At 37.8% G+C, this 23062-nt stretch overlaps 1 protein-coding gene across 1 annotated transcript in view; it reads left to right on the forward strand.

The window, feature by feature from the left end:
- The window catches only part of PKD1L2 (polycystin 1 like 2), a 1522374-nt gene that overhangs the window by 1065776 nt on the left and 433536 nt on the right, over positions 1-23062 (forward strand). Inside the window, exons 33-34 of the mRNA XM_044081586.1 lie at positions 1926-2164; positions 8307-8523. Coding sequence (XP_043937521.1) covers positions 1926-2164; positions 8307-8523 — 456 coding nt within the window. The remainder of the gene's footprint in view (positions 1-1925; positions 2165-8306; positions 8524-23062) is intronic.

Below are 23062 nucleotides of genomic sequence, written 5' to 3' on the forward strand. Positions count from 1 at the left end.
CTAGGACAATACCATCTTCAGGCATTATTATAGACTTCCGGATAATATAACTAAATCAGTAATGCAAAGTATGGCCACAGCTGAATGCATCACTGTATAGATGAGTGACAATAATTATAAGGAAAGATGCAATAGGAGTCTAAAGACTTAGGACTTTCTAACCTTGATAAGGGAATGATGAGTAAACAGATTGAGAGAAGATCTAAATAGCTCTAAATAGAATAAGAGTTAAGCAGTGAATCTGCATATTTGGAGGTCAGTTGCCCTAATGTACAGCATAAGTCAAGACTGAAATATAAGGACAACATAAAAATGAGTTGCTGTTAATATTCTTTGACTGCCAAATTATTATTGCAAAAAAATAAAGACAATACCTGGTTTGTTTCTCAAGTGTCTGGTGGATAGACTAGGTGAAATAGCTGTTGGCAGCAAAGTAAGTATGAAGGAATGCTGTGAGAATAAGGGTCTATATTAGAAGAACGAAAGTTCATCTTAGTGAATACTCACATGAGCGAAAATCCAGGAACTCGAAACTGCAATTGTGGGGGGCTGCACCCCCCACACCCCCACTAAATATATATATTACAACTCCGAGATTGAACTACAGTGAGGAAAGGGCAAATATTCCCATCTTCACTGTACCATGATCTCACAATTGTGGTTTCGAGTTCTGCAATTTTCGCTCATGTGAGCGTTCGTTAAGATGAACTTTTGTTCATCTAATATAGACCCTGAGAATAATGAACATATGGTATGTATATAATATAAATAATATTCACTCAGTGGGCAAGATTCCAAAAGAGTTGATATCAGTGTAAGTGACTTATTCTGATGTAAGCCTGCCCTCATTCCAAAAGACCTGCTCTCAGTGTAAGTGACTCTATTGGTGAGATACATGGAGTAAGTCACTTACACTGAGAGCAAGTATAGTTTCCTTTCTCAGTGAGTATGGAAGCCATGAAATAGATGCATGTATGTTAGGGAAAAGATAACCTAAAGAAGATTGAGAAAGTAATGTATTAAGAAGGAGGAAGCAATATGGGAAATGAGGAAGGGTTTTGCAACATTATATTGTCTAAGGAAAATATGCCAAGTATAATTGCTGAAATGTTGAAAAAAGTGTATAAGTATGACAACATGGGAAGTTTGTTAGAGAAGAGTGACGTTAAAGATTAAGTATAAAATATTTCTCAGGGTGAAGAGCATTTTAGGGTAAACAGAGAGAAGTAAAATTGTGAAGAGGAGAATATTTTTTATTTAGTGTCCTTAATTTTATGCACCTGCTTATACCTGCAATCATGGATTAGAGAAGTAACTGGTGTGAACAAATGAATATATGAGGTTATTGTACATGAATGTCCTGGTAGGGAGAAATTAATTGAATATAATACAGTGTATTCTCTTAGCAATTAATCAGAATGTTATATCAAGCCAACGGTGGTGATTTTCATTGATAATAGTTGTAAAATTCCTGATTGTTAATAAGATTGATGGTTTTAGTGCTGCCATTTGTTTCTGAATATTGTATTTTGCATTTTCTTGTGACATTTCAAGATTAAAAAAAGATGATTTTAAAGATGCATTTCTTCAATTTTGTGTCTGTTTTATCAGGTTCTTTGATTTCTTTGCCAGAGAAATGGAAATAAATGTTTGATGCGATATTTAGTTGTTTTTTTTTTTTTTTCATTGTCTGTTGAATTATTTAAATTTAATGAGCATATGCTTAGGGACAGTCTCCAAAAGACTTGCTCTCAGAGTAAGTGACTTACCAGTATATTTCATAAACTTAAAGAGGAATCATGGTGCATTTTGGTGAACCTTAGTAAATAAATAATGAAGAGCATATCAAAGATAAACTCAATGCATTCATCAAGCTTAAGATAATTAAAATTGCTTTCTTTTATTCATTTGTCCCCCCCCCACAGGTACAATTGAAATTACTTGGCAAGAAGTAATGATAGGATTTGAAAGTTCTCTCTTAGTCTTTCCAGTCAACCTCCTCATTGTCCAGCTTTTTAGGCACATTCGTCCTCGGCAAAGCAAAGAGCAGAAGGAAAGGAAACAGGGTAAACATGGCCGTATATCCCCAAATCTACCTACACCACAAACTCCTCCATTTGAAACCATTCATATTTCTTCTCTTACACCAGAAGCAGTTATAAAGGTAAGTTTCAATTGCAGTATTAATGAATATGTGAAGTAACTTGTTCAGTACTGCTTTGTTACTGCTTGCTGTGGTTTACAGATATGTTAAATATGTATGTGTAACTAATAAAGTATATGTAAAGCATAGCAATACTGTCTATAATATATATCACTATCCTTGTCGTCACAGTAACTGGTTAAGTTACATAGCTTACACTGTCAGCAGACCTTTATACCACAATTTTTTGTGCAGTGATAAGATGCAGCCCAAGGATCTGCATTGGCTGTTACATAATGTACACAAGGCCAAGTCCTTTTTTAGGACTGGGCATGTCATGTCCTTCATCCAGTATCCTTGAACACACAACTTTTTCTCACCCTCTGCATAAGAGAGAGACATTTCTCCATGTTTCTGTAGCATATGCAGCTCTAATTAAGTGTTTCCTGAGTGGTTATTTGATATTTTGTTGATATCTATAAAACACATTACTTCTGAGAAGTACAAATTATCCTAGTTGTACAAAGCAATTTGTGCTTCTCTGCTGCTGAGTATAAATCCCATCTGTTGCATTTGTCAGTGGGATCCTTGCTTTTTAGCAAGTTCCAGATGTGTCTGAAATCCTTCTGGAATTTACTTTTGAGTTTGATAGGAGAAGGGGTTGAACTGAGGATAACATATTTTATCTATAACAGTGATTAATAGTAGTACAACAATGAAAACATATAACTAATAAAACTTAAGTAAAATAAATGCAGTATAGTAAAGTAATATAGAACAGAAGTCAGTGCAGAGTGTGCAGCTAATAGAAGGGACAGCATAAGCCAGCTTATTTTTGAATATTGAGATGAGCAAAGGACCCAGTACTAAGTCTTGTTTCACTCCAGTGCTAAATATACTGTTATCAGTGGCAGTGTTTCCTTGCATTATCATGAAAGTCCTTCATGTTAAGTAGGAGAGAACCACCATGGTACCAGTGCCCCAAGGCCATAATCTTAAAGGTTTGCTAGCATGAGAAAGAAAGAAGAGACAAGAAATTGATGGTTTCAAATGCACACATCTAAGATCAGTGAAATTGACAGCAGTAAGATACCCATTTTAAATTGTGTCATATAGATAGCTTTTAACAGTATAAATTGCTCCTAGTGTGTTATATTCAGATCTGAAGCCATGCTGCTTTTTAGAGAGTATATCATACAATGATGCATGCTCCACAAGGAACTACCACATTGACAAAGCATCCCTAAGAGTTGACCCAGTTGTTCTGGATTTGGAAATGTATGTTGACAGTGACCTAACTTTTGACCATCATGTGTCCATTGTTATAAGAAAGTCCGTCTGTATTACACAGCTTATAAACAAAGGGATTATGTCTACATCTAGAGATGTCATTATCACCCTTTTATTAGCCCTCATTAGGCAGGTCATTGAATGTAATGCCCTCTTTGGCATGTTTGTGTCCAGAAAGTGCAACAACTGGAACACCCACAGAGATACCTTACTAAAAGGATACAAGGCCTAAACAACATGTCATACATGAACTGACTCAAAGCCTTTCACTATACTCAGTATCCTGCAGACTGCTAAGAGGTGACCTGTGCCTGGCATGCAAAGAATCCTCTGACCCATACTGATGGATTTACTGCACATCAGTATGTCAAATGCCATCAGAAATACTCGGTCTAGGGATCTAACCCTGTTCTGCAATATCAACAGAATGGTGTGGAGAGACAGTTGTATCTCGCAGAGGATACCTCTGCTGTTGATGGGAAACAGAAAATTTACCCCAGGACTACACTTGTACTACTAATGGAAAGTGTCTGCTTCTATGCATGGGTCTCCTCAAATTATCTATGATATGACCCAATTTATTCTTATTTGGGTTAATATATAATTATCGATTATAGGATGTGTAAGGCCAATCTGTAACCAAATGGGATAGTTTATTTTGAGCACAAAAAGACAAATTGGCTAGACATAAAATGACCTACAAGGGCAGCTTGCCTAGTACTTAGCTATGAACTTGTTGGAAAGTTATGCTCCTGAAGTGGAACATAGCTATGTTTAATATGCTAAGTGGTATGATCTGATTTTTTTTTTGGAGGGGGGTAGTTAGAAGCTAAACTGATTGGCTTATGAGATGAGGATATTCGGTCTTTGATGCTATTTTGAAAATGTTTAATTGAGCCTGTATTGTTTATTGATTGAGTTTTCCAGATTATTGGTTAGAGTTTTAGGGGAGTTCCATACTAAATTGTTTAGGTGAGCAGATCAGTGGTCTTTGGCTTTTTCTAATGTGTGTTGCTTTAGCTGTGTTGGTGGCTATGTGAGTGGCAGTTTTAAATGTGTGGAAGGCTAGCTTTTTGCTATTTAGAGGATGGAGGAAGAAAGGGATGGCAGTGTAACTCAGGACACTGGCAACATGGTGAAAGTTTTAATGGATGCAAGGTATGGTATGTGAAATATTGCAAGACAATGGTCAGGAGCAAGTAGAGACTGGATGGAAGGAATAGAATGGGATCAAAGTGACATGGGGAAGATTTATGGTTAAGGGAGGGAAAATTAATAAGGATGTGGACATGGTGATGAGAGATATCTAAAAGATGCTTATGCAAATTCAGATGAGAAAAAAGTTGGAGACATGCTGTGGAAGATTGTGACATTAAGCTGGAGTTAACAGTTTTTGGTCTGTGGCAAGGTAAAATTCTAAACATGGTGAAAAAAGATGATCCTAGCCAGAGGTAGGAAAGGGAGAGGTGATTGAGGCCATTTGGCATTTGAAAGGTAGAACAGTAGGAGGGCCAGATGGACTACAAGTTCATTTTTTGCAAAAGAGTACAATTCATATTGTGAAGATCTTAATAAAACATTTTAACAAAGTTATATAGAGAGAACAGCTCTCACTCTGAATAGCTAGATCTGCAGCATTTATTCTGTATAGGGACAAATGAGATAAGGGAGACATTAAAAACATTGTATTGCCAAGAATATGCCCCCAACCCATATATAATACATGCCGAACACTTCTCTGCCATAGGTGCCAGCACTGTCTGGGCCAAACTTCATCCAGTCCCCCTCATGGATGGGTGAGGTGGCATTGGTCACTCCCTCTGACCCCTCGCTCATTGGTTCCCCCAGCTCCTGATCAAAGACTAATCCTGGATTTTCTGGGTTCAGTTAGGGCTTTATCTGCCTGCATCATGGAACCAGCACAGCAGTTATAATGTCTTTCCTTTTTTTAAATATGTAAGAACAACTAGCTGTAAGTGTCTGTATTCAGTGGGGACCCAGGAATCTTAGTCTGATTTTGTAACTTTTGGCAGTTGCCTGTTATGCAAAATGCAGTTGTGAGAATCAAACTAAGGTCAACAGACTGTATACTATTTACAACTTGTAAACATTGTCTCATAACTAATAGTGCAACGCTTTCCTAAAAACTACATAATGAGGAAGACATAAGAGAAAGGCAGAGAAACATGGAACTAAAAGGTGAACAGTGGCAAACTAAGGCCCTAATACCAACTGCACTGAAAGGAATGATTTAAGATGTTTTATTCAGAAGAGGAATGAGTATTGAAAGGTTTTGCTATTGGCTAAGCATTTACAACCTCCAGTGACATAGCTCATTATGTGTTAAATACCCAGTGGTTTAAGTTGTTAGATGTGAATGCATATAATTTCTTTATCAGTCATGAAATATCACAAAAGAAAATGACCCCAAAGAAATTATTTGAGGAAAATTATACAGATGAGCTATAACAAAGTTCTTTAAACACATTCATGCATATTCCACTGTGCAGAACATTATGCAAACCTAAAATGGATTTTCAGTGTTACCAGTAAGACCAAGATAACAGACATATACAGGCCTATGCAGTATTTATGACAGAGCTGTAACCAGCAATTCTGGCACCTTCTGCCATCCCCCATTCTGGTAACACCCCTTAACTTTAAGTTGAGGAATAATAAAAGATGTCCTCAAGTACTTGACAACCCCAAAAAAGATTCTCCGAAACTTGTATACAATAAAAAAGTTAAACTATAGCAAACCACTTGTTACAATTGCTGCTGCTTCCTATAATTTAGTTTATAACTCACACAAAAAGCCAAAGCACTTTAGCCCTGTCCACAAATGCAGTGAATGCCAGTAATGCACTAATGAATGATCTGCATCTGCTGATTGCACCCCCCCCCAACACTTTGCTCCTGGGGCAGCTGCCCATTTGCCCCACCATAGCTATGCCTCTGGTTTAAGAACAGTATTAACCTAAAGTTTTGAGCAAGAAACAAAGTTACAAATGCAGCCAATGATAGCAAAACAATGGCATTGCTCTAATGGAATACCATGGCACCTTTTGAATTACTTGTCACAGATAGCAGCATTAAGATACTGAGTCAGTGCACCACAAAAAAAAAAAAAAAACTTACTTGGACAATACTCAACTGGAGCTAAATCGTATAGAAAAACTGAATTGTTTTATTGCTTAATTGTATTTGCTTCTTTTGCAGACTCAGTAGTCATTCTGGGCAGATAGTCCCTAACTTAACAGGGGAGGGAGTGAGAGTGATAGACTTCAAAATAAAATAATTTAGAGTAGACCAGAGTAAAAAGTCATATTCAGACTGTAAAATACTACTGTAATCTCACATGTAGACAGTCTAGGAAGCCAAAAATGCAGGAGCAACATCAGGAAGTTATGGTACATAATTCCTAAATGCATTAAAATCTATGGCATATGTGCTTTTTTGGGGGAGGGGTTCACTGTACAAGAAAGCAACTGCTATGCTTAAGCACCAAGTTCTCAAAGGGTTAAATAGGCTACACTGAAATTATTAGTAGAAGTACTGTGGTATAGTAGTCCACATCATTGTCTCACAGTCCTATAGTTTGGTTCCTGGTCAGGATGCCTCTCTGCATTGTCTGAATGTCTTTTATCTGTCTACATGGATTTTTGCCAAGGTCTCAGGTTTCCTTTACCATCCCAAAGATATGTCAATAGGAAAACTGATAAGCCTCTAAATTGCCTATTTGTGTGTATGAGTGGTGTGAGTGTGTGTGTTTGTGTGTTGTGTGTTGTGTGTGTGTGTGTGTGTGTGTGTGTGTGTGTGTGTGTGTGTGTGTGTGTGTGTGTGTGTGTGTGTGTGCGTCCGTGTCTGTGTATGCATGGACATACATCCTGTCCAAGACTGACTGTCTGCCTTACATCCAACTGAATACTGGGATAGGGCCTAGTTCCTCCCCTCCAAGAACCAGATTATGATAAAGCAGGTATCGGAAAACTAATGATTAAAGTTATTAATTGATTAGTAAATAATGATATATTCTCAAAAAATCATGAATAGAAAGGGGTGAGAGAGAAAATCAGGATGAAAGTTATTTATCACTTGATCCCTGACAGGATAAAAATTAGATGAACATATTTAAAGGAACTGAGATGTGACAGAAAGATAAGATTTTAAAGGGTTAAAATAGGCTAAGTATGACTCTATTCATGTGATTTGTTTGATGTGTGTGTATATGGAATAACGTATGTGTGTTTGTGCATGTTGGTGCATGTGTATGCATGGTGTAATGGACCTATATTATTATCTATTGGATTTATCTAGCTAAAGATAATTAAAAACCATGAAAATGCAAGCTGACTCGCCACATTCATATCAGTAAATTAAATATGAAAAACCAAGACATTTGTAGAAAGCATGGAGGAAAAAAAGTTTCCCCGTTTTAACTTAACCAATTTCTTTCCAGTCAGATGAAGTCTAGAAATATTTTACAAACAAAAGTGCTTACACTGTCAATAGTGCAGTCAGATTAACATATTTATTGAAACTTCTTCCCTGGTCATTGTGAACGTCTCATTTTTTCAGACTAAAAAAATATAAAATAAACAAATGGTTTCAGGATTGTGAGGAGAAGGTAAAGTAACTATCATGTTTAGAGAAACAAGAGAAATGAAAGAAGAAAAAAAGACTGCAAAAAGAGAGAAAGTAAGAGATGCTTTTTACATTACTTTCCATGGTTATTTTGTTTTTTTTTTCCATATTTTTTAAAAAACGAATAAAAGCTGCACCCAGAAAAGTAGAAATAGTTATGCTTACTTGCTGCATTGCAATAAAATGCTAGATTAGCCATATTCTTGTCTGTGTTTATGATTTTTTCCAGGATATCAGGAGAATTGCCAACTCACTGTCTAAACTTTTGAAAACTCCACTGCCTGCTGCAGAAAAAGAGTTTGGAAAAACAACAGACATCAACAAGCTTCTGGCTTTGGTAGAGGAGATCATATGTCAGCAAAACAGAGCTGGGCAAGAGTTTTACGATAAGAGTAAAAAGAGAGAAGACACTTTAATTCTTACCATGGGCTCTACTGACCTGAGAGGTAGGTATCACTCATAGCTTGCAGCTGGATCAGGTTTTTAAGCAAGCTGCGAAATACAGACATTATGCATTACATGTAGTACTAGGAGTACAGACGTAATAAGTAATGCTTATTCTGAAAGAGACTGAGACCTTTTTAGAGGTTAGACTGTTATATTGAATTAATCATTTGCCTGTTTGCTTGAGCTGTGGAATCTAATGAAGTGTTATCATTCCACATAGCTGTACTGCCTTTGGAAGTGATTAAGTTAGCCATTCTCTTAACATAAGGTAAACTCTCAATAACCAAATTATTTTGTTTTCCCAAACTCAGTTTAAGATAGATAAAACTATCAGCAGTGTGCATCTAACAATACTCTTCTCCAAAATAAAGGCCCACTGGAGGAGACTTTCCATTTATTTTCTCCACTCGCCATGCTTAAACAAAAAGGCCAGCATCACATGATCTGATGTAGTTTTACAACACTGCTGATACTGCATGATTATGCTTAATGTGAGCTCCTGTCCTCTGGCTTGCAGGAACTGCTTCTTCATGTAAATGGGAACCAACAGTTACAGCATCCATGAGGCACATAGCTATCATTCATTCTTACCGTGTCGTTTCTGTGGTGCTGACTGAAAGAGCCTCATTGGAAATCTGTTAAAAATCAGACTCTATTGCATTGCAGTTTTCTTGTCAGTATGAGAAAACAAGCTTAACTGGTCTGACCTAAGCATGCTATCTCCCCTGCAGCCCTACCATTTGCTTTACCCTTTTTTCCACCAGTCCCATGCCTTCATGATTTCCTCTCTAGATTTCTTCTCTGCTGTCCATCCTGTTAGTCCATTCCATGGCTCTACAAGCTTCTTTGTGAAGAAGTTTTTCCAGAGATCTTGGGAACAGTTAATCCTTAAAGTCTGTTTGCGTTAGCCTACTTCTTCCACCTGTGTCCTTCCTGTTCAGAACAACACCTTCACAACTCCATGACATGCTCTTGTGCATCAATACCATGCCTCCTCAATCTTTTCTGGTCTCAGATATGAAGAACTCAACCCCTCTAGCCTCTGGTCATATTCCTTCCCATCCATCTAATGGATCCTTCTAGTAGCTTTCCTCTTAATTATTTGCAGTTGCCTGGTATTCATTTCATTAACAATTACACAGTAATGCAGTTGTATCCATCTACAGCAGTAACTAATAAAAAAAAAAAATAAAAATTCTGTACAAAATTTTTTCAGGGAGCTGCACCTCTGATATGGGGCATTTGCCCCACAAACCCCTAGTTCTAAACAGAATGCCTCCAAGGTTGATCCAAATTGAAGTAATATGCTAAGAAATCAGGGAGTGTGGGTGGTAGGTTCCCCACATCATCGGTATAAGATGGTAATAATGTACAGCAAAAACAGAATTAAATTCAACATCTGTTTTATATATTGCAGTGGCCTACTTATCTGTAGTAGACTGTACATCATGTAATTAATGTTAGTAAAACGAAGTAAACACGTATGTTACAGGTGAGTACTGCTGTATGACAAATGCGGACAAAGCAAGTTCCATGCCATAATATTTATGTAATACTAGAGATATTAAGCAGGTTCAGTGATAGCACATATATTTTGCTAGGTCGGCAGAGTTCCTTGCATCCATCCATCCATCCATTCCACAACCCCTTTTCCCTGGTTTTGCACATGAGGTTTGAGTGTCACTTCAACACTGACAATCATCTAGAGCCAATATTCACACGACCATGTGGCTATCCCTACTGCAGTTGTTCTTCCAAACACTCACATGCATGTGCAGGAACACCTACAGCCAATTTAATGTGTCCATTCCACCTACTGCATGTCTATGGAATGTGTGATGAAACTACAGCACCCAGAAAAAAAAAACACACACACACACAACACGGAGGACGTGCAGGCTCCACACAGAAGGCACCCTGGATGAGAATCAAACTGGAAAACCTCTTGCTGTTCTATTTAAGGATATTAATATCACATTGCTAGTACAAAGGCAGGATTCCTCATTTCTATGATGTTGTATTAATTGACTTCACTTCTGTGGTGCATATATTGTATATTAGGTTCATGAAGCTTTAACAGATGAGTGTCTCTAGCACAAAAACGTATGCATGGCATGTGGTTTATTGTCAAAGAAATCAATAAAGTCCTTTTGGTGGCTGGCAAAAACTGCTTTCTGTCTATGTCATTTGCAAGCAACCTTGCAATGCCAGATGTTGGGTGATGTCAGAAGTAAAGAAATTACTGTATTACTATTCATGTAAAAGTAAATTTATTTACAAAAACAGTCTCCAGTGCAGGTCCAGTCAGTCAAAGATTGAGTTCACTGTCATTTTGCATAAGAAGCCTCCAGAGTCCCTTTATTTTTTTTAATTTGTTACAATGTGGTGCAGCTGCACCCTCCAGAAATTCAGTTTGTTGCTAACTGCAATTAGAATAGCTGAGAGGTCAGAAAAAGTACAGTGCTATCTGTTTCTGCATGTTGCAGCTGAATATTCCTTAAAGGCATTTCATTTACTTTTTGAGAATAAGAGAGACACAGTATAACAGGAAAGTATAGAAATTACTGTGAAACAAGGAAGAATTTGTTGTTCAAGTTCCACTGAGTGCCTGAAAGTACCCTGGTCAGATCACAAAAGTTAGCATCATGAGCTCTTATTGCAAATAATGAATATTCAGAAAGTCACATCAAAATTATTTAAACTTGTCAACAATACAAGCAGTTCTAACATTTCACACACACACACACAAAAAAAACATTTTTGCAAGGGAGCAATCCCCATGTACGCCACATCCCCATTTATTATTCTCACTCCAAAGTTGCTACACCTCAGGGAAGAGCAATCACTGTCGTTCAATGCAAAGCCTATCTTTCACATTCTCCAGAAGATTGCATGATCAGATGGAAGCAAAACAAATCCACATGAGCAAAAGAGTCTTGCTTATACATGTGCCAAGAATAGCCAACATGAACATTTCAACACTTGAGCTTCTGTGCTCCAAGAAGCTTGATATCAGCACAGTCTGAGCACTGGAAATGTAAGTCATTTATTATAGCAATAACCCACGCCTGGGTGTGGCTAATGCTGGATTTACCCATGGTTCGCGTGGTTTGGTCACGAGGGCGAAGCCCGAGTGACCAAACAAAGCCAACCGTGGGTAAATCCAGCATTACCCACACCCAGGCGTGGGTTATTGCTATTATACAATGACATTATTTAAGAAAAAAAATAATTCATTTTCTTAAATAATGGCATTGTATAATGCCTTCTTGCTGCCCTTCTGCAGCTGTCTGGTATTCTGCGGCAGTTCTGATGTACTGCGCATGCGTATGCCTACGCAGTACATCAGAGCTGTGGGCAAAAGCAACGGAGAAAGCAAGATCTCCGTTGCTTTTTACAGACGGTTTCGTTATGTTAAATGGGTTTAACATAGCGAGACAGCTTTAAAAAAAGCAACGGAGCCGTTGCTTCTTTTAAAGCTGTCTCGCTATGTTAAACCCATTTAACATAGCAAGACAGTTTGTAAAAAACAACGGAGAAAGCAAGATCTCCGTTGCTTTTTACAAACTGTCTCGCTATGTTAAATGAGTTTAACATAGCGAGACAGCATTAAAAAAAGCAACGGAGAATGTCCGTTGCTTTTTTTAATTCTGTCTCGCTATGTTAAACGAGTTTAACATAGAGAGACAGTGTGAAGCAACAGAGATCTTGCGTTCTCCGTAGCTGTAAAAAAAAAAAGAGTTATAGTAATGGAAAAAGTCCGGGCGACCGGACCTTTTCCATTACTATAACTCTGATTTACAACGTGCACACTGACCAATCAGTGTGCACATTCTTTGAATATTAATGGGGGATCGTTGTATAATCATCATTTTATCTTCACAAGAACACTGGGTCCTACTAAGCTATAAATTCTTATCTTACTGAAGTAAACAATTTAGTCAGAAACTGTGAACGTAGTGAGTTGCATGATTCATTAATAAGAAACACATTTGTTTGGGGTAAAATAATCAGATTGGTTATTAGGAAAAGCAATCCTGAGCCTAAAGAAAGCTATAGGACAGGTCAACAAAGACCTCACAGAGGCTGGAATCAAACACTGTGTTTGTGTCATTTGTGAGCACCCTGAAAGTAATTACATGGTGATGTTTGACAGGGATCTCCCAGCTCCATTGTGCCATTCTCACTTCACTAATGGGCAGTACACATTCATAGATTTATCAATTTTCCAAGCCTAATGAGTCCTATGGCCATTCATTCCCTGCCAGTATCCCACTTCAGGCCACACCTCCTTTTTCCAGGAGGGCCATACTAGTTAATCCTGGAGTACATTTGTGTATAGCCACCCCTCCATCTAGTTTATGTTTAAAGCAAGATAGAGAGTCATGCTGCTTAACATGCAGTGAAAGTTTATTTCTGGGGTTTGGGAGTTGTTGGGTTATACTCCTGGCCATCTACCATGCTTTATTTATCTGTTGGTGAGGGAAGTCCTGTATTTCCCTTTACTACAGTGCTGAATTCACAAAGGAGTTACTAACATAGCATTAGTATTACATGGTTGTTGTTGTTGTGTCTTTCAGCTTTACCCGGTTAGGGGTCCCCACAGCGGAACTCCGGTCCGCTAATGATTGGTAGTTGATTTTTATGTGCCGAGTTACCAGCCCTGATGCAGAACCTTCAACGAAGGTACGCCCATTCACGCATGTCTCCACGCAGAAGATGCTCTAGCTGAGAATTGAACCAGACAGCGTCTTACTGTGAAGCGACAACGCTAACACAGCACCACCACCGTGGGTTTATTCAAGCCCTTTGGTGCTATTGTTTTGGGAAAGGCTGAGGATGTTGTATGATTAGTAGTTTGCACCATTTCAAGCTTCATCTTCTTCTTTCGGCTTTTCCCGGATAGGGGTCACCACAGCAGATCACCTGTCCGCTCATGACTGGCAGTGGAGTTTTACGATGCTGAGTTGCCAGCCCGACGCCCAACCTTCCACAGAAGGCACACACACACACACACACACACACACACACACACACACACACACACACACACACACACACACACACACACACACACGCACTCACGCCTAGGGCCAATTTAGAGTGTACAATCCACCTAGAGCATGTCTTTGGGATGTTGGAGGAAACCAGAGCACCCGGAGGAAATCCATGTGACCACAGGGAGGACATACAGACTCCACACAGAAGGCACCCCAGCCGAGTATTGAACCGGAAAACCTCTTGCTGTGAGACGACAATGCTAACTGCCGCACCACCGTGGCTGACAAGCAATTTATATTATTAATAAAGGTGATTAACATCTATACTGAGCAGTACTATTTGTAGAAGTCTCAAACAACAAGCTATAACTGTAACATCCTTCTATCTGGAATCATTTGGCACTTATACAGAGCAGTCTTCACTTTGATTATCCTTTCCATCACAGATATTACTGTAGGCATGACCATAATATCTAGGGACAACTGATGCATACCCATGTATTTCATACTAGCATAAGTAGTCAGGCTGCCTCAACCATCACTCCACATTTTTTTAACAATCTGCAGTCCTTCTGCAGGTGTGTAGACTTCTGTAATTTGCTTTTAGTCTTTCTGGATTGGTATGTTTAACTGGAATGAAATGCATTTTAATGATTTCATCATATAATGCCTCAAACATTGTCATTATATAATTTGTGTTTGTTTCATTTATGGGCTTGATCGTTGTCCCCAGAAATGTATATATTATAAGAAATGTAATTAAAATGTCTTGCACAGACATCTAATTTCAGCTACAGATAAAAGGCAAAGCATTTTTTCAGGTTCCCTTTTCTAAAGAATTAAAACAGATTAATGTTGACTGAATGGTTCCAATAAAGTGAATCAAAGAACTGACTGTTAGGTCCCAGTCCAAAAAAAATAATGCCAGTCCATTCAAGTTCCTTCCTGCACCTTAAGTGAAATCGCTAAATTATAAACTGGCAGCATTATCTCCACAAGAGATATGGTTAACAAAGTTTTCATCATTACCAGTGACCACTATTTATAGGTTTCTGCCTGACAAGCAGGGAGAGTAGCAAATGAGAATGTTTACGGTTTATCATGTTTAGTGAGTCTTCCCCATTATGGAATATATGTATCTTAAATAGCGAAGTTCTCTGTCTCTTTCAGCTTGCTAAAAAAAAAAAAGAAAACATGCTCCAGGGCTATAATGATTACTACAACCTCAGCAATGCCATCAACACAACCATTCATGAAGAAGGTAGAAAAGTGCTTTGCACTGTAACTATTAACACCAAATCGATAGCGTATTCTGGGGCATCAAATAAAAAATATTTTGGTTATCAGGGGATACATTTTGCAAACCTGCTAAGACCCTTCAAATGGCTGTACAGTTCCACTTCAGTGTGAGGTTTCTTAAGTTCTGCAATGGAAAAGAAAACTAATTAGCTTCCCTTAGGTGTAGTGAACTCAGCTAGGCAATGAACATAGAACAGAACACACATTTCTGTCTGCTCCGAAGCCTGTGGTCAAAAAGAAAGAAACAGAAGTGGATGAAAAATGTGGCCAACACTTTTAGTCTTTCCTTTTTATATCTCTTTTCCCTCATATCTTCATTCTCTAATGACTTGGCACTATAGTTACCCCCTGCCCTTTCCCAGACTAATCCCTATTTGGGCAATTATACTTCACACAATCCATTCAAAGGAAAGTGATCAAACATTTGAGGAGCATCAGATGAAGTGGGTCTTTAGTAGGTATCTTGGGTTACATTGTGGATAGAGAAAAAAAAGAAAACATTAAGGCTGCATTCTTGGGTATGGTCTAGAGCCAGAACTGGGGATTTTTTTTTGAAGAGTACACTTGAAAACCATATTAAACTTTAAAGAATTCGACTATGTGCTCTTGCAGAGAAACTCCAAAGTTAATCATAGTCACTTCTTCCTTTTTTTCATGAATGAACATTTGAGATTCACGATGCACATCTCCCCTGGCCTATACATCACATACAATCTATATATCTCAAATTCACAATGCATATCAAAAGATTTAATTTCAGAAACCTAGAACTTGGTTATCTGTCACATGCATCTTAAAAAGTGCTTAAATATCATGGGAATAACAAGACATATCTAGGAAATGTGTGATGACAAGTAAAATAAATATGCTAAAATGTTTGACCATATTACTCATACAGTATATGTGTAACTATTGCCATTTTAAGACTAACGTATGCTGCTACCTTTTAAGACTGTACATAAGCAATAATGAATTACATTACCAAGCTTGAGTAAATTGGGTGTGAGATGCGTAAGTACTGAAATTGTTTCTGTTGAGTTCTCATGATGTTATGATTAAAAGTCATCTACTTGCTCTGACTACATGTGCATTCTGACTTTTTTTAAGACTACCAAGAAAAATAACTGGATAACCATCTGTGCACATTTCTGTCATGCCCCAGACCAGAACTTCTGCTAGCTCATTAACGGAGCCGTTGCTTCTTTTAAAGCTGTCTCGCTATATTAAACCCATTTAACATAGCAAGACAGTTTGTAAAAAACAACGGAGAAAGCAAGATCTCCGTTGCTTTTTACAAACTGTCTCGCTATGTTAAATGAGTTTAACATAGCGAGACAGCATTAAAAAAAGCAACGGAGAATGTCCGTTGCTTTTTTTAATTCTGTCTCGCTATGTTAAACGAGTTTAACATAGAGAGACAGTGTGAAGCAACAGAGATCTTGCGTTCTCCGTAGCTGTAAAAAAAAAAAAGAGTTATAGTAATGGAAAAAGTCCGGGCGACCGGACCTTTTCCATTACTATAACTCTGATTTACAACGTGCACACTGACCAATCAGTGTGCACATTCTTTGAATATTAATGGGGGGTCGTTGTATAATCATCATTTTATCTTCACAAGAACACTGGGTCCTACTAAGCTATAAATTCTTATCTTACTGAAGTAAACAATTTAGTCAGAAACTGTGAACGTAGTGAGTTGCATGATTCATTAATAAGAAACACATTTGTTTGGGGTAAAATAATCAGATTGGTTATTAGGAAAAGCAATCCTGAGCCTAAAGAAAGCTATAGGACAGGTCAACAAAGACCTCACAGAGGCTGGAATCAAACACTGTGTTTGTGTCATTTGTGAGCACCCTGAAAGTAATTACATGGTGATGTTTGACAGGGATCTCCCAGCTCCATTGTGCCATTCTCACTTCACTAATGGACAGTACACATTCATAGATTTATCAATTTTCCAAGCCTACTGAGTCCTATGGCCATTCATTCCTTGCCAGTATCCCACTTCAGGCCACACCTCCTTTTTCCAGGAGGGCCATATTAGTTAATCCTGGAGTACATTTGTGTATAGCCACCCCTCCATCTAGTTTATGTTTAAAGCAAGATAGAGAGTCATGCTGCTTAACATGCAGTGAAAGTTTATTTCTGGGGTTTGGGAGTTGTTGGGTTATACTCCTGGCCATCTACCATGCTTTATTTATCTGTTGGTGAGGGAAGTCCTGTATTTCCCTTTACTACAGTGCTGAATTCACAAAGGAGTTACTAACATAGCATTAGTATTACATGGTTGTTGTTGTTGTGTCTTTCAGCTTTACCCGGTTAGGGGTCCCCACAGCGGAACTCCGGTCCGCTAATGATTGGTAGTTGATTTTTATGTGCCGAGTTACCAGCCCTGATGCAGAACCTTCAACGAAGGTACGCCCATTCACGCATGTCTCCACGCAGAAGATGCTCTAGCTGAGAATTGAACCAGACAGCGTCTTACTGTGAGGCGACAACGCTAACACAGCACCACCACCGTGGGTTTATTCAAGCCCTTTGGTGCTATTGTTTTGGGAAAGGCTGAGGATGTTGTATGATTAGTAGTTTGCACCATTTCAAGCTTCATCATCTTCTTTCGGCTTTTCCCGGATAGGGGTCACCACAGCAGATCACCTGTCCGCTCATGACTGGCAGTGGAGTTTTACGATGCTGAGTTGCCAGCCCGGCGTCCAACCTTCCACAGAAGGCACACACACACACACACACACACACACACACACACACACACACACACACACACACACACACACACACAAGCACTCACGCCTAGGGCCAATTTAGAGTGTACACTCCACCTAGAGCATGTCTTTGGGATGTTGGAGGAAACCAGAGCACCCGGAGGAAATCCATGTGACCACAGGGAGGACATACAGACTCTACACAGAAGGCACCCCAGCCGAGTATTGAACCGGAAAACCTCTTGCTGTGAGACGACAATGCTAACTGCCGCACCACCGTGGCTGCCAAGCAATTTATATTATTAATAAAGGTGATTAACATCTATACTGAGCAGTACTATTTGTAGAAGTCTCAAACAACAAGCTATAATTGTAACATCCTTCTATCTGGAATCATTTGGCACTTATACAGAGCAGTCTTCACTTTGATTATCCTTTCCATCACAGATATTACTGTAGGCATGACCATAATATCTAGGGACAACTGATGCATACCCATGTATTTCATACTAGCATAAGTAGTCAGGCTGCCTCAACCATCACTCCACATTTTTTTAACAATCTGCAGTCCTTCTGCAGGTGTGTAGACTTCTGTAATTTGCTTTTAGTCTTTCTGGATTGGTATGTTTAACTGGAATGAAATGCATTTTTAATGATTTCATCATATAATGCCTCAAACATTGTCATTATATAATTTGTGTTTGTTTCATTTATGGGCTTGATCGTTGTCCCCAGAAATGTATATATTATAAGAAATGTAATTAAAATGTCTTGCACAGACATCTAATTTCAGCTACAGATAAAAGGCAAAGCATTTTTTCAGGTTCCCTTTTCTAAAGAATTAAAACAGATTCATGTTGACTGAATGGTTCCAATAAAGTGAATCAAAGAACTGACTGTTAGGTCCCAGTCCAAAAAAAATAATGCCAGTCCATTCAAGTTCCTTCCTGCACCTTAAGTGAAATCGCTAAATTATAAACTGGCAGCATTATCTCCACAAGAGATACGGTTAACAAAGTTTTCATCATTATCAGTGACCATTATTTATAGGTTTCTGCCTGACAAGCAGGGAGAGTAGCAAATGAGAATGTTTACGGTTTATCATGTTTAGTGAGTCTTCCCCATTATGGAATATATGTATCTTAAATAGCGAAGTTTTTAGCGTCTCTTTCAGCTTGCTAAAAAAAAAAAAGAAAACATGCTCCAGGGCTATAATGATTACTACAACCTCAGCAATGCCATCAACACAACCATTCATGAAGAAGGTAGAAAAGAGCTTTGCACTGTAACTATTAACACCAAATCGATAGCGTATTCTGGGGCATCAAATAAAAATATTTTGGTTATCAGGGGATACATTTTGCAAACCTGCTAAGACCCTTCAAATGGCTGTACAGTTCCACTTCAGTGTGAGGTTTCTTAAGTTCTGCAATGGAAAAGAAAACTAATTAGCTTCCCTTAGGTGTAGTGAACTCAGCTAGGCAATGAACATAGAACAGAACACACATTTCTGTCTGCTGCGAAGCCTGCGGTCAAAAAGAAAGAAACAGAAGTGGATGAAAAATGTGGCCAACACTTTTAGTCTTTCCTTTTTATATCTCTTTTCCCTCATATCTTCATTCTCTAATGACTTGGCACTATAGTTACCCCCTGCCCTTTCCCAGACTAATCCCTATTTGGGCAATTATACTTCACACAATCCATTCAAAGGAAAGTGATCAAACATTTGAGGAGCATCAGATGAAGTGGGTCTTTAGTAGGTATCTTGGGTTACATTGTGGATAGAGAAAAAAAAGAAAACATTAAGGCTGCATTCTTGGGTATGGTCTAGAGCCAGAACTGGGGATTTTTTTTAGAAGAGTACACTTGAAAACCATATTAAACTTTAAAGAATTCGACTATGTGCTCTTGCAGAGAAACTCCAAAGTTAATCATAGTCACTTCTTCCTTTTTTTCATGAATGAACATTTGAGATTCACGATGCACATCTCCCCTGGCCTATACATCACATACAATCTATATATCTCAAATTCACAATGCATATCAAAAGATTTAATTTCAGAAACCTAGAACTTGGTTATCTGTCACATGCATCTTAAAAAGTGCTTAAATATCATGGGAATAACAAGACATATCTAGGAAATGTGTGATGACAAGTAAAATAAATATGCTAAAATGTTTGACCATATTACTCATACAGTATATGTGTAACTATTGCCATTTTAAGACTAACGTATGCTGCTACCTTTTAAGACTGTACATAAGCAATAATGAATTACATTACCAAGCTTGAGTAAATTGGGTGTGAGATGCGTAAGTACTGAAATTGTTTCTGTTGAGTTCTCATGATGTTATGATTAAAAGTCATCTACTTGCTCTGACTACATGTGCATTCTGACTTTTTTAAGACTACCAAGAAAAATAACTGGATAACCATCTGTGCACATTTCTGTCATGCCCCAGACCAGAACTTCTGCTAGCTCATTAACATAGGATTCTGGCAGTATTCCAACATTTGATGATAAACATAACAGTAACCACCTAAAAGCCACAGCATAGCTGAACCAAATGGATGCATTGTTTCTTCTGAAAGACAGTATTTATTCCCTAAAATTTTCCATTCAAGAAACCTCCACATTTAGACCATCCCACTAGCATTGCCGATGATAACTGTCTGCCAAACCAATGACTAAAGTCTAGTGACATACTTGAAAGCTGGAAGTTAGATAGCTGATCAGAGGGGAAATGTTGTGCACTCAGTGTCTCCTTGCATTCTCTAGCATGATATTTGAGTTTCCTTGAAAGCTATAGAGAATTGCTTTGGACACAACAGACCCCTTCTCTTCTATTGTAGACGTGTGCAGTTGTGTGTGAGCATGTGTTTGTGTGAATAAGGATAAAATTAATAAGGAAAAAGTATGACTACCTGAGGAAACGAGCAGTAAAAGCTATTTAAGAGAATTAAGGACACTGCGGAAATATGGGAAATAAAAGGGTACTAACAAGATACAAAAAGTTCATAGTTTATAGGTTATAGGTTCATAGGTGTTTACGAGACTAATGACCAGAAGGGCCTTTTTAAGCCTGGCCATGCATGCCAAATCTCTGACAAGTTCTGATACCCTTGATAAGTGTAAGCATGGGCCTGGGAGATGAACCATTTACAAGTTACCTGTGTTAATTAGAGACATACGTGCAAAACTAGGGATGAATTTCTAGTTTCCCATCCAATTGTCATGATCAAGACATGATTTTAATATGTTAGGAAAAAAGAAGGAACAATGTAAGTTGTAAATTGCCTTTTGGAAGTGTCTTGAGAAAATTGAATGAATGTGAGGTAAATGCAAAATGGTAACTGTATGCAGTAGAATTCGTGGAGGTCAAATCCTGATCTTTGTGACATGAAGTCAGATAAATAGGTATTTCTGAAGTTAGCACATGTAAATGGGAAATGTATTCATTTTCAGTTAGAAAAGAGAATTTGTGAGATAAAATACCTTATAATCATTCCAAGAAGTGAAATAAGATTTAAAGATAATTTTGGCACACCTTAAAAGTTGTAGATGTTCAATATGTCTAATAACTGAAAGTTAACCATGGCTTGGGTAACCAATCTGTTTTCAGGCTGAGGAAGAAGATTGTTAAAAGGTTTTTAGCTGTAGTGCATATGATTCTAATTTTACTATAGTTCATATGTAGGATATTAATAAAAATAGTATAACATAGGTAGTAAGAACTTAATAATAATAATAATTATTAAATATGTATGCATATAAATGCATGAAGTGAATGCTATCATTCAGAAACTCAAGCCAGTAGGTATATTTCTAACCTAGTGTTCATATTTCCTGCACTTCTTGTCTATCCTGTTGAGTTAGTTGTCTTTGTAAATCTGAGGATAAAATAATCAGATGGGTTATCTGAGGTTGCTCAGACTCGTAGCTCTTAAAACTCATGTAGTAAATGAATGAATTAAAGGCAGAACTGTTACACACACACACACGCACACACACACATATATATATATATATATATATATATATATATATATATATATATATATATACATTGAAATATTAAAAATATATAAGTACCAGAATAAATTTTCTCTGGCAGAATTATTTTAGATAGTACAACTGTCAAGACAGATTTATGAGTTACAAAATTATTCCTGGGTAAGCTAGACCAGAAAATGTGTCTGTATTATGGTAGCGTTGTCACCTCACAGTAAGATGCTGTCCTGTTCGATTCTCAGCTAAAGCGCCTTCTGTGTGGAGACATGTGTGAATGGGCGTACCTTTGTTGAAGGTTGTGCGTCAGAGCTGGCAACTCGGCACGTAAAAAATCTACTGCCAATCATTAGCAGACCGGAGTTCTGCTGTGGCGACCCCTAACCAGGAAAAGCCAAAAGACACAACATTATGTGAGACATGGATATGGCAGCTGCATGTTACAGGTTTAGATGGAACTCATAGGTCTGCTTTGTTATGAACAAAGGAATATTATGGGACATTGCTTGTCTATCAAAAACAGTTAGAAGTACTGTAATAAATGCAGCATTATTCATGTAAAGCAAAATTAATGCACACGTGAGAAATAGCACAGTGCAGACGAACATACTGAAATGTAACAATCTTAGCAGGTTCTGAATGATGTTTGTGTTCTTCTTCTTCTGTCAGTATTAATAATTATGATTTGAAAGAATATTCCAAAAGATGCCTTGTGATCTGGCCAGTGTCTTGTTTTATGTACTTAAGTATGCTATGTTAGAAATTATTTCAAATTAGATTCACATCATGTGTAATCTTATCAGCTGTCAAATAATATTCTGATCAATAAATGTCTTGCCAAAAATACTTTTATGTCTGAGTGGATTTTCTGATGATGGGAAGTATTAAGAAATTCCAAAGACAGTACAACTTGTTTGTCACATAGTTGTACAAAGAAAACATGTCTCACATAATACAAACATGTTTCCTGGCCTAAAGATATTCTGAGCGATTTGGCATAAAAATCCAAAATGTAGTCAAAATAAAAACCCAAAACTAACACATCAGCTCGAAAGCTCTTCAGATAGATAAATCTCAAGACAGTTATCTTGCCAGTGGTCCTACTGGTTTATTTACATATGGAAATATTCCAAAGGTCCTAAACATACCAATGGAAATAATTTTTGTGAGACATGAAGGATGATACACATTTGCATTGCAAGCCCAGTTTGGATAGAGAATGGTCTGCAGTTCAAAGTCTTACAGAGGAGATAATCCAGTTCACGGATTTAATGTAACTCCAGAAATCAATGTTTTATAATAAAGATGGGAAGTTCAGTTTCAAAGCTACAAACCAAGTAGGTGCTGCTTCAGTGAGACATTCATCTGTGTTTATGATGGTAATGTTATCAATGTAAATCTTCCTTGAGTCTACTTTTAGCTTGACTGTTAATGTAGATGAAAACATGGCATTGATTGCTTTCATATACGAGCAAGAGATTAGCTAAATCCCACAGGATGTATAAA

The sequence above is a fragment of the Protopterus annectens genome, chromosome 8.part1, assembly GCF_019279795.1.
Source record: "Protopterus annectens isolate FY-2018-M chromosome 8.part1, PAN1.0, whole genome shotgun sequence".
NCBI lineage: Eukaryota > Metazoa > Chordata > Ceratodontiformes > Protopteridae > Protopterus > Protopterus annectens.